This window comes from Cebidichthys violaceus, unplaced genomic scaffold, assembly GCF_023349555.1.
Source record: "Cebidichthys violaceus isolate CVI_PGR_0920_01 unplaced genomic scaffold, fCebVio1.0.p SCAF_6, whole genome shotgun sequence".
Lineage (NCBI taxonomy): Eukaryota > Metazoa > Chordata > Actinopteri > Perciformes > Stichaeidae > Cebidichthys > Cebidichthys violaceus.
In genome coordinates this window covers 18114294-18126647 of record NW_027176816.1, presented here as the reverse complement: position 1 = coordinate 18126647, position 12354 = coordinate 18114294, and the positions used below count along the sequence as shown (strand labels likewise).

The window sequence follows — 12354 nt, the reverse complement described above, 5'->3', positions numbered from 1 at the left end:
TGTGTGTGTGTGTGTGTATGCTGGTGTGGCGAATGCAGACAGTGTCGGTCCCCCCCACCCCACCCCACCCCTGGAAAACCAATTGCGATAACCACGCGAAACTGCACGGCGTCTGCTTTTACCGTAGCCCCTTCCGGTCATTTGACAGACACAGCAAGGAGGGGAAATGCACTGGATTGTTCACTCCTCAGTCTGATCACGTTGGTCATCAGCAATTCAGAAGCTATCTGCAATCATTCAACGGCCCACGAATGCATTGTTAAACTGACACATGCAAACAGCCTTCTACTAACGCTGTAACATCTGGCCAGCTGTGTCAGCAAAACACTCACAATTGATTACTTTATTTTGGGAAAAAAAATAAAAAATCTGTAAAGAAGATGATGCATGTTCATGCATGTGGTTCTGACTTCGGTCACCTAAAACTATGACAAGATATGTTTTTTTTAAAGGTTTGCATAAGCAAAAGACAAATGGGTCAACATGCGATGAGACGTAAAACAAATAAAAGGAACATCTCAGCCAGGACACACCGTAAAGCAGGAACATTATGAGAGAAAACTTTTTTTATGCTGGACATCATGTCCTCTCTGCTGGGTTGGCCATTTTGCTGCTTCACTGAAAAAAACGTCATCACACTGTGAACATTTTATTTACTAGCTTGTTAAGATTGCATTTACAATGATAATCTTAGAAAGATTCAACAAAGATCCTTTGTACAGTTATTTTCAAGCAACATCAAATTGCAAATAAGGTATATACAAAAAAAAAAAAACACATTAGAATAATGTAAATAAATGTGTAATCAGTGACATATTTGTTTGTTCGGCGACACCAACATGCTGCAGTCATTAGACCATTTTTACTGGTGACGCGTGCTTAAAACCAGATTACGGTCACTAATGCTGCATTTTCGGGGTTTGCACAATGCACACCGCTCAGATTGAGAGTGAATAAGGGAGATGATCATGCAAATATCCGCAGAGTCCTATGTGCCAAAAGGGGGACGTAGATTTACAGTGGCCATGCTAGTGCCGACGGATGTGGAGAGACTATTCCAACATGCACATTTGGAGGCAGACTGCTTTTAAATAAATTAAAGAGGACTAAGTAATCTGCCTAATGAGTGCAGCATGTCGAGACAGATTCATGAAATGCTCCTCGAATCTTTTTAACAGTAAAAAAAACAACAAAAAAAAAACACAAGTTGTCAGTGAGGTTACGCTTCTCCTCCGATGCACAGGCATGAATACAAAATGTTTTATATACTATACTATCTTCATAAAAATAATCCAATTTAAGTTATAGCATCACTCGGACATATCCTATCTCTTTTTTTTTCCTCTGTCATCGTTACAGTTTGTATGTACAAGAAATTAAAATCTTCAGTAAAATAATGTTACTGTGTTTCGGTCCTGAAACGATCCCTTTGTTTGCGTCGTCACAGAACTGCTTACAGTGCGTTTCGCTAACACTGCAACTTGAGTGGACCAATTATTGTGCTTGTTTTAATACCCACAGTGAATACAACAGTTCCAAGACAACGTAAAAACCAAATTCCAAAAAAAACTCTAATGTCTTAGTTAACAGAAGGCAATCCTTCAACTAGTACATTTGAATTAATATATTAATAATTTAAAAACCTCTTGACTTGGCTGCTTATTGACAAGCAGCCCGGTACGGTTCGTTTTAGCTTCCTTTGTCCTGATTCTGATTAGCTAGCTTCTGTTTATCTTCCCTCCCTTGCTCTCCACTGAAGATCCAAGTAACACTTCCTGATGTCCATACATATAAATAAAATACACAAGCAGTTACGTCTAAAAAAAAGAAAAGAATGGCATGCCATTGGTCCTTTAAATACTGTTCAATACGTAGGCTGGAATGCTTTTAGACTCTTTAATACCTGATATAGTAGAAGTAAGGGGTAAAAATGATCCTTCTGGACACAATAAATAACTATCCTTCATATAGTGCAGTAATACAGTACTCACACTAAACCTACAGTAATTGCACAGTAACCACATGCAAAGGGCTGAAGAAAGACCCCCCCCCCCCCCCCCCCCCTCCCTCCCTCCTCTTTATCATCCCTCTTTTCATCTGTCCCTCGATCCCTACTTCCATCCCTCTGTCTAGTCTTTCTGCATCTATTCAGTCAGCTACAGACATGAATACAAAAGGTATTCAAGTACTCTACTTCACTCGGGGTCCAAACACTGAGCCCTGGGGAACACCGGCCCAAACAGAGAGGCAGCTCTCTGGAGTTGCAGTCCAAGGCAAAACGGATAGCATCTGCATTTAGTACGACGGCCAGCTATAGGTAGTTTGGTTAATCCAGTTAATCCAGCTCGGTTAGGAGCGTAATCACTGTTGGTGTCTTCTGTATGAGGCCTCAATCTGGCCTCTCCCTTTCACTGATGTTGTGAACATTTTGCACCAGTTGTCAGCCTTGTGTAGACAGACAGACAGACAGACAGACAGACAGACAGACAGACAGACAGACAGACAGACAAAGCAATGCTACTTCTACCTGGGTGGATTCCCAGTATAACAGTACATGACTAGTCTGGAGCTTCAGGCTGCATCAGTCTCAATCTAGGCGCTCCCTAGTAGCTGTCATTAGTACAGTCTTGTTTAGCCTGTACTTTGCACTGAGGACTTTAGTGGTATCCATGGTGGAATGATCCCTGTGTAACTGGGGCAGTTGGGTGGGGGGGTGGGGGGAGACGAGGGTCTTTCCATTGGGAGCGTCTCTTGGAAAAAGAAAGCGGTGAGACCTCTGTTATTGTCATCTCTCATCATATCTTCCTATTTCACATTCACCCTCTCTCTGATGTCTTCTTCTTCTCTGAAGTGACAGTTTTCTTAGAAATCTCCATCTGACGGTGGCAAACACAGCTTGAAGAGCCTGTTGTAAAAGAAAAAACAGGAAATGAGGAGAACCCGCCTCGTCTCAAGACCGCATCACGTACTGATGGCAGTGGAAGAGGTTTTATACAGTACCTTGGGAATGATGGAGGCATCTGGTCCATTACCTTGAGATTTTTAGCAGAGAGCTCAACTCTTGCTCCCTGGTTAAAAAAGAAAAGAAAAAAGGAAACATTATGCTACATGCTCTAGTCTACAATGACCATATTACACTGAGTCACTTAGCATTCAAAAGGTGACAACGTCTAGAAATAGTTGCTGGAACTCACAGATTATTATCTCGATATGATTTTAACAAAGGCATCCATACGGTAAGACTTTGTGGTAGAGTAGGTGAGAAAAAAACGTTTGATCACAATTGTTCCTCTAAGTGTACATGGAATCAGGCTGGGAGATTAAATATAAGCACATTGTACTGCGATGCATTAAAGTGGAACAATTGGGCTCATGGCATCAGATATCAAACTTCAAAATTGAATATGATTTTTGTACTATTATAATATACATCAATACACGAAAAAACACACTTTCACTTATTGTAAAATAGATTTCAAATGTATTATCAGTTGTAGTAAAATCATTTCTAATGAACAAAATGTAGGTGCAAAGACCAAAGGCCATACGAGGCATCCCCGGCCCCTGAGCTTCACCTGTTTGCGCATGATATCCATGGTCTGCATGGTGCAGCGCGGCATGAGGCCGTGGTTCCTGGCTAAGATCATCGCCTGCTCCAGGGTCACATTCAGGGTACATCTGCAAAGAACCAAACGAGTTAAGAGGGTCAGCTGGGCGTGCGCCTCTGGAACAGAACACACTAATATGGGGGTTGTCCACACAAGTATGTGCACCCGCCGCGGGACACCTCGAAGTACAGACGTATTGAAAACAGTGAGGCGAGGCCGCGCTGTGTTAATCTTTATCGCAGCTGACAGTCTAGAGGTGCGACACGAGCGGTACAAAAATGTCAGCGTGGCGCCGGGCTGACCTCTGCATGCCTGTGCCGCACATGGTGATGTGGCACGCTCCCAGGCGGTTGCACAGCTCGGAGGACACACACAGCACGCTGACACCCGACGGGTGGCCTTGGGCACTCGGGCGCACGTTGACGTAGGACTGCATCAGTCGACAGAGATCGTCCAGCGTGTTGAGGGGTCGCAGCAGCTGTGGGGAGGAGACAGGTCAGTGGTTTAATGGGCCGCAAACAAGAAGTTACAGAGGCAAAAGTGGCCATTTTACCAAGTCATTTAGACTACTGTTACGTTTTAAAATATGTATTTCAGGACAACAACCATAAAACCAGCTTGTTTTTATTATACTATTAATACTGACGAATAACAGGAATATCAATTAAAGGGACTGTTCACAACAAAAATCAAGAAACAGACATATTGTCAGTCTAGATTGTTTTGGCGTGAGTTGCCTAGTTTTGGAGGAATCGTCTGTAGAGCCGTCTGCCTTCTCTCCAATGTAACAGGACAACATGACTCTCATTGACACCCAAGAAAACGCAACGTCACTTTCCAGAAATCACGACATGGTGCTGAAGATAATCCAAAGACCTTGTTGTGAGCGGTTTCACGGAGGGACTATTTTCTTTCAACCATAGTTGCAACATGAAACTTCTGAAAACAAGGCCTGTGGATTATGTCAATATGTATTTTTGATTACTGGTTAACTGTCCCTTTAAAATTAGAGCGAATTAAGATTTTTTTTTAAATAGTGCAAAAGTTGATCTGTATTATTTGAATGTTTAACAGACTAAGTAGAGCAAGTGACTTGTTAAGATGGCGCACCAGCAGAAATAAGAGCAAAACCATTCAGAACAACACAAAGAGGTTCAACTCGTTCTTTTAAGAGACAATGACAACCTGAGAATGAGGCTCTAGATATTGAAACTATGCTCTATTCGGTTGTATTCACTGGAATCTAGTTCAGCTACAGTCAGTTTGGGACACTAGGATTTGCTTTCTAATCTAATCATCTGTGAGGTTCAAATGGATGCAGTTGTATAATGCTGAATAAGTGTTGAGGTTAGTTGGAGTTAATAGGGGAGTCTTGGTAAACTAGTTGGAGGGGAGGGTGCGGGTTCCGGTGGAGGGAACAGGACTCCAGTACATCTTACTTTTGAAATGCTTGGTTGCAGGTCTCTAACTTCAAGGCCCAGTATCTGTGCTTGCATTTATATCCAGTCACAACGTTATATAAAAAATGGACTCATGTTACAAGAACAGGATATAAGTTACACGTAGACTGCAAAGTAGACAGCAGAGGCAATAAATGGGAAATGTAACAGAATAAGTGTATGTTTACCTGGTCTATCTTCATCGCTGTGGTGTTTGAGTCCGTAGGGAGATTGGACTTCTCCAAATAGAAAGCTCTGTTTGGGAAAAAAAACATATCTAGTTCCATCTTGTTCGGAGAACGACAGATTTTTCTCCCCTGATGAACTCGGTGTGAAAGCTGAGTCATCTAGCATCTCAAGTCCTACTTTAGAGAATATGCGTCTATTACAGTGCATATTTCATCATTTATTGATGTTGCATGAGTAATTTCCCGGGAATTAACCCACACAAATAAGAGATCACAGCCATATTATTATTATTATTATTATTATACAGGGCAATAAAGAATACCAATTCAAAGAAAACAACTAAAGAAATACATCGGTCATATATGCAGCGCTGTGAATCTGAACTTCATGAACTGAATATAATATTTTTTTATTGCTAACATTTTGTAAACATTAATCTTGCACAAATGATATCTAAAGAAAATATGATGCAGACAGAGTTTATCAAAAATGTACAACATTCACTGTTAACCAAATTCATATCAAAATAAAAATTAAAATTGGTTTAATGTTGCATAAATATCACACAAGCCGGTGTTGCTACATGCGCCACTGGTCCAGCTCAATGATTCAGTTCTCACCTTGAACAGTTGAGGACCTTGAAACTAGTTCAAACAGCAGTCGGAGCAGCGTTTTCTGCTTGCTTATGCAACATCACAGGGTCGACTCTCCCTTTAAGGTGAAATACATCCCTGAGCGCTAGTGAGGGCTGCGATGCAGTGTAGCATGGCGTACCTGAGCCTGCGGTAGTAGGCCTTGACCTTCTCCAGTGAGACAGCGTTGGTGCGCTGCTGGAACTCCTCCATGGCTGCGTAGTCCTGCTGGGAAACTCCCTCTGGACGCTCCAGTGCTGGATGGGACGGACAGGAGGCATTTAGGTCAACACAACATGGGCTTCGCGTTTACATGACCGCATGTTTTCACGCCCTCCGACCCTAACCTTCGCGTCTTAAAAACCTCATCATGGTACAAAGTTAAACTAACACAAACATCAGTTTAACGTTGACTCTGAATATCCATCCGATCCAACCAGCCTCAAGCGTAATCCTAACCTCCACAGTGAAATAACATTTAGAAAAAGAGTTGAATGCCTTAAATCTCCTTACTTAAGAGGATTTTCAATCCATATGAGGACATACGGTGTTTAAAGATACGGCCACGCACTCACACAAACTTCAGCACCTGCAATATGGTAACCCCCCCCCCCCCCCCCCCTGCAGCAAAGACTTCCAGTAGGTGGCAATGTTCAACCACAGATCTGCACAGCTGAAAGGCTCTGAAGCTGCGACGCAGCACTTAGTTCCAGTTGAACTACATGAGAACGATATGAGCTCTCATCGGGTTAGTGTTCCAACTGGCGCTCGTCTATGGAAGTATAATGGCCATTTGGCAGACGGGCCCGATGCACGACGCTGTCCATTCACACTAGGCCAGCAGAGACTGATGGAGAACTAGAAGGCGCACGGCAGCAGAGGAGAAGGCAAAGGTGGAGTGTCGGCAATGGCCGAATAAAAGGCTTCAAATCTAACTTAATAAAAGCTCGAGCTTTCAGGAAATGTGCGTGTGAGAGAGGCTGCATAATGCTCTGAGTGTTTTTAGATCATGTGTAGTGTGCGGAAGTGTTTTCCTCTGTGTTCAATACAACACTCCCTGAACAGTGTGATGAGCGTTGCATTGCATCTTGTTTTGTTTTTTATTTGATTTGACTTAATTTAAACTACCTTTTACTGCAGAATTTTAGTTTACGTTCTCGCTTAAACTAAAATCCTGTAAAAAACTATTGGAACACAGATGATGGGAACACCACCCAGGACCACTCGCCACTGTTGTGTAGCGTTACACTTCTTTCTCTACACCCTTTGTCCAGCTCCTCGGTCCCAGCCTTACCTCTGGTGAAGAGGACGGTCTGCAGCTTGAGGCTGCCTCCATTTTGCAGCCGGGTGGGCAGCTCGCTGAAGTGACAGCTGTCCAGGTACAGAGTGACCCTCAGGGCCTGCCGGCTGCCCTCCACCTGGTAGCACACCGGTGTGTCTGCAATACAGAGACACAGACGGGGGAGAACGTGAACAAGGCCGCACTATTTGGACTATGTAACAGTCTGTAGAGAGAACACAAACACTTCATTTCACATATTCAGCATTCATAAAAGAGCAGTGAAGTTTTACAGGCCCGTCACTCTTAACGTGCATTAAGGTCTGTATTTGTCAGAAGTCCAGGTTTCCGATGCCATTAAAGACAGCACAGACGTACTGCTGCATTATTGACCGTCAGCAATCATTTTGAATTATTTGTATTTTTACTAAGCAGGATTTCATAAAACTACCAACTAAATGAAATGTGGAAAACTCCCTGTGTCTCTAGCATGGCCTTACTTTGGCTTTGACACGACGACAGAGTGTACGGTAATGGAAAAAAAAAGACACAAGTCCATTTAAATATAACATCGGTAATTACCCCGTGTGTTAGCCATTTTGGGAACATCTGCACGACATGTACTGTTATGTCTGTTTTTTAATGGAACGGTTTCTGGCTGGGATGAGATATTTTTGAATGGACAGAGGTTGATCCCATCATGGAGGACAATGACACATTGTCGCCATAGACGTATTTGTTGAATCTTTCTGCTCCCTTTGTAGTTCAAACTAAGTTGTCATAACTGAATTACTTAAGCAGAGCAGTAACCTAGTAATAGTACTCGTAATAATGAAGAACTGAGAGGTTTCTGACTGTGGCTCATGAGCTGTTCTTAGAAAATGGAAAAGATGACCTTTACTGGGGGACCTCTAGGGTCAGCGCTCTTTGCGAGAGAATCCATCAAGCCGTAATCCTGTGGAATTGGCGGTGATGCCTCAGACTCTGTGGTGCTCACACGATTGTGCCCCACCAATAGCTCCCGGCCCGCTGAAGATGCTATTAGCAAATCAATACTGTCCAATGGAGGCTGCCGCCACAAACCATCTGCCTGCACTGCAGCACTCTGAGCACAAAACGCAACTTCAGCGAAGCCGTTTGGTTAAAAACTGGGTTTTTTTACATCAAAGTGAAGGAGTTTAGGTCTGCACACTGTGCATATCTCTACATGCCTGTCTTACGTAAAGTGCAGAATGAATGACAAAGTCAGTATGTGCACTCATTGGTTTGCATGTTCGTGCAAAATATACGCATGCCATGTGTACACTAAATACTTTCTGCTGCAGAGCGCGATCCTAGAATAACAAATCCCCTGCTTCATCCACAGCCCTGCCTCCTAAAAAAGGGAAGTGCATGTTGTGCTTTTCCTTTGAGGCGGCAAATCTCTGCCGGCCACATTGAGGCGGCTGAAAGGAGAACCGATTCAGGATGCGGCCGTCCTTTTGTATCGGCTGGCTTTAAGGCTCCTGGTGGCCGGTGAGCACCTTCAGTGGATACAGACGCCGAGGTTATTAAAGGCACCAATGCGCCCCGGTCACGTCGGGACGCTCACAATGCCCACTATGAACAACCTGCGGTGTTTTCTCAGTTGAAGCTACTGCAGTGCACTCTTCTATTCAAATGCTAACTCTGAAATAAATGCTCCGACCTTGAGCGGTTTGGCGGGACGGAAGCGATGCAATCCACAAAATCTGTTTTACACATGAGTTTACAGTACTGTTTATGGATATCTAGCCGTGCCTCCATATGTGTCAGTATTTCATGCGTCTCAGAGCAGCACTCTAGTTTGAATGATTCCCTCTCAGAGCCTGTCAAGAAGGGGCCGTCTTATCTTTAATACAAGGGCAACGAGGACTCGAAGAGATGCATGCTGTGCCCTTGTTTGAGATGATTTATGGAGCCATTATGGTGTTGTCTTAGCGCCCTATTCAGTCACGTTCCACTGAAAAGAAAACGAAATCTGCAATGATAAAATGTCAATTTCGCCCTCAATGGCTTCCATACATCCACACAATGGAACTTTATTCAGAGTTGGTCGAACCACACAGCTGCTCATTAGCAGCGGTGTGGTTTGAATGGGCAGAGTCAGTCCTTCTTGATGGAGTCTCTTACTTGCGACTAGACACTCATCCTCCAGTTGCCTGAAGAACACAGTGACTTTGTCCAAGTCCAACAGGGCCGCCTTGGTGTCCTCCAGCATGGTCCGCTCCTCTTTCTGCCGGGGCGAGAGAAAAAAAAGAGAGAGCTCAGTCGCAGCGGGAAAAGAGTTGCGACAGTCAGAAGCCATGCAGTAGAGGACACCTGCATTGCTAGAAACCCCAAAAAGACCGAGGACACACGGATGCAAAAGTGGATGCAACAGGACAGCCACTGCATCTTGATGTTTGCTTAAAACTGCATCAGGTAAGACTTTTGTTTTGAAGTAATGCATCCAACTTATGAGAAGCTACATCACAAATCCGTTTGCCAAAAGAAAACAGAAAATCTGTGCTCACCAGGTGTGGCGCCAGCGTGGACTGGAAGTGCAGCAGCACGCCGATGGCGGATATTTGCTCCAGCCACTTGCGGCTGGTCTCCTTGCCGTCCTCCTGGTACTCGCCGGCGTTGTTGAACCGCGACCGCAGCGCCGCCAACAGCTGCTCCGCCAGCGTGCACAGGGCGCCAGTCGCCGCCTGGCAGAAGATCACATCCCGTCGCAGCTGCAGAGACGTGTCTGTTGTGAACAAAGGGGGGGAGATTATGGGGAAGATCAGTGGGCAGAAGAGGGTTAAGGCATCCCAACCTCGTTACACGTGTCCCGGAGTTGCTCCGGTACAAATACTTTATTCCATTGGCCTGGATCCCCTGAGAGGATATCTCCCACTAACTAGCACCACATGCCACTGTGCACAGTTCAAAGTGACTGGAGCATCACGTGCTCTGACACCAAGCTCTCATCCTTGTACAAACACATAAAACAACCTGGAAATGTGCCCGATATGGAAACTAAAAACAGCGCTGAAAATGAAGATTAAACTGGAAACTAAAGACGTTTAAACATCTGCTTTATCTTCTGCAATAAAGCAGATGTGATGAAATCAAAACATACTCACATATGGCTATATTACTAGGCTGTTCACTATTAATACAAAAGTAGACGTGCATCGTTTCAAAACTAATGTGACAAACTGAAAGAAACAAAGACAACATAAACATGAAATCCCATAAACTGTATTCTTGACATTATAAATAAATATTTCAGCTACAATTGAGTAACCTTTGAAGATGTCTTATGGCCCGCAGATGCCCTGATGTAGAACTGGCTGTATGTTCATATGATGGGTGATCTCATTTGCAAAGTGCTCTAAACTGTTGGATTCATTTAAAATACTCCAGTTATGAGATGTTTCCTGCTGCTTGAGTCCGAATTCTGCCGAGTAATTGCACAGCGTGTCTTGAGAGCTCTTCTGTTCATTTTATGGAGAATTGGAGCTGGGTCTTATCTAGTTCGATTAGTCACCGGCGCCTTGCTGTGCCTTTGAACTGGTCTCTATCTATGACGCCGACATGTTACTCTACCTGTGCACTTCAGCAGAGCCAGGAGAAGCTGGTTCTTTCCATCTGCGGGGACAAAAGGAAAACAAGATGACTTTGATTGTAACCGTAGACGAATCACATGCGCGTGTGTGCGTGTGTTCCACTAACCGTCCACGAATCGCTGCAGGCTCTCCACCAGGGTTTTGATAGAGTTGGGCAGGTTCCAAGGGTCCTCCTGGATGTTCTTGTGGATGATGGAGCGACAGCGAACCGTCCAATCTTCCGTTTGTCGGAACTCTGTTCACAAAAAAAAAAAAAAAATCCAGGAATTTGTGAGCGCGCGTACACACACACGCATGCACGCACGCACGCACGCACGCACGCACGCACGCACGCACGCACGCACGCACGCACACACACACACACACACACACACACACACACACACACACACACACACACACACACACACACACACACACACACACACACACACACACACACGTACCTGGTTGGCTGTGGTCAGAGTAAAAGTGCTTGGTCTCCTCACAGGCCTTGGTCATGACTGCTCCTTTGAGTAGGCTGTTGATGGAGTCGACCTGTGAGCAGAAATTAAAGCACACAAAGAAAATATTGTCAGGTAATCTTCGCCCCTCATGTTCTTTCTTCTTCCAGCTACCTTCTTTCTTTCTTTCTTTCTTTGTCAATCAAACACACACACACACACACACACACACACACACACACACACACACACACACACACGTATATAAACACAACTCTAGCTTCTGGCAGGGTCTTCCAGCATTAACAACAACAGGGCTTGTGATTGTAGACCTCCCTAAGCTGCTGTTTACATGGGCAAAGAACTATAGCAGTGAGAGTAGCCCACGGGGCAGCCAAGGGACATCAAATGCCGGCAAGAGGAGATGAAAAGACGGGGGTGTGTGTGTGCGTGTGTGCGTGAGGAGAAAGTGAGAATGAAGGAAGGGAGAGAAAGAAAAGGAGGTCAAGTAAAAGATGAGAGAGAAAACCAGGATCCTGACCAGAGGACAGAGAGCTGCTCGAGGTAACTCAGCCCAGATGTCGACTGATTACTATCACAACCATCTGATCCAAATCGTTTGCCGGTGGTGGTGGAAGGTGGGGGTGGGGGTGCAGAATTCTTTTGGCTGAGTTTAAAGTCAAGTCATCTCAGTTTGTCCTCACGTCTTCCAAAGTGTGAGTTTGGGAATAAATTGCCGCCACGTCCTGTTCGAATTAGATGGAAGTCCCAAAATAAATGGATTGATTTACTCCGGGCCGAACCCCAGAACTCACCTGGTTGAAAAGGTGCTCGAGGCAGCCGTGCAGCTTGTCCTGCTTGTCCGAGGGAATCCTCATGTCACACGGCAGCTCATCCCCTAGCAGCGGGAAAACAAAACACCAAACAAAACGGTTGAGGAGAGATCGCGAGCGCTCATTTTTATTTGACCATCTGCACTTATTAAACACGTTTCTATCCATCTGTTTTAATTTAAATTCTGATGAAAACGATTGGAGGGGATGAAGGCTACTAAATCATTTCAATTGAAAGCCTCATTGTGGACCAAAAAAAACGAGGTGATAAACAGAGTTGGACACATACTTGGCTCACGGAGTAAAAATGTGGC

At 44.5% G+C, this 12354-nt stretch overlaps 1 protein-coding gene across 2 annotated transcripts in view; it reads right to left on the bottom strand.

Moving 5' to 3' along the window:
- Window positions 1-2072: 2072 nt before the first annotated feature.
- Window positions 2073-12354, bottom strand: part of prex1 (phosphatidylinositol-3,4,5-trisphosphate-dependent Rac exchange factor 1) — a 73537-nt gene continuing 63255 nt past the window's right edge. Inside the window, exons 28-41 of one of the 2 annotated variants that reach the window (XM_068733806.1) lie at window positions 12023-12105; window positions 11211-11301; window positions 10871-10999; window positions 10745-10786; window positions 9682-9899; window positions 9299-9401; window positions 7163-7306; window positions 6011-6125; window positions 5236-5302; window positions 5048-5092; window positions 3911-4086; window positions 3576-3678; window positions 3001-3068; window positions 2073-2905 (exon numbers count right to left, since the gene is read on the bottom strand). In XM_068733806.1, coding sequence (XP_068589907.1) covers window positions 2863-2905; window positions 3001-3068; window positions 3576-3678; window positions 3911-4086; window positions 5048-5092; window positions 5236-5302; window positions 6011-6125; window positions 7163-7306; window positions 9299-9401; window positions 9682-9899; window positions 10745-10786; window positions 10871-10999; window positions 11211-11301; window positions 12023-12105 — 1427 coding nt within the window. In that variant the 3' untranslated portion in view covers window positions 2073-2862. The remainder of the gene's footprint in view (window positions 2906-3000; window positions 3069-3575; window positions 3679-3910; window positions 4087-5047; window positions 5093-5235; window positions 5303-6010; window positions 6126-7162; window positions 7307-9298; window positions 9402-9681; window positions 9900-10744; window positions 10787-10870; window positions 11000-11210; window positions 11302-12022; window positions 12106-12354) is intronic. The other variant, XM_068733807.1, reaches the window with a different exon arrangement.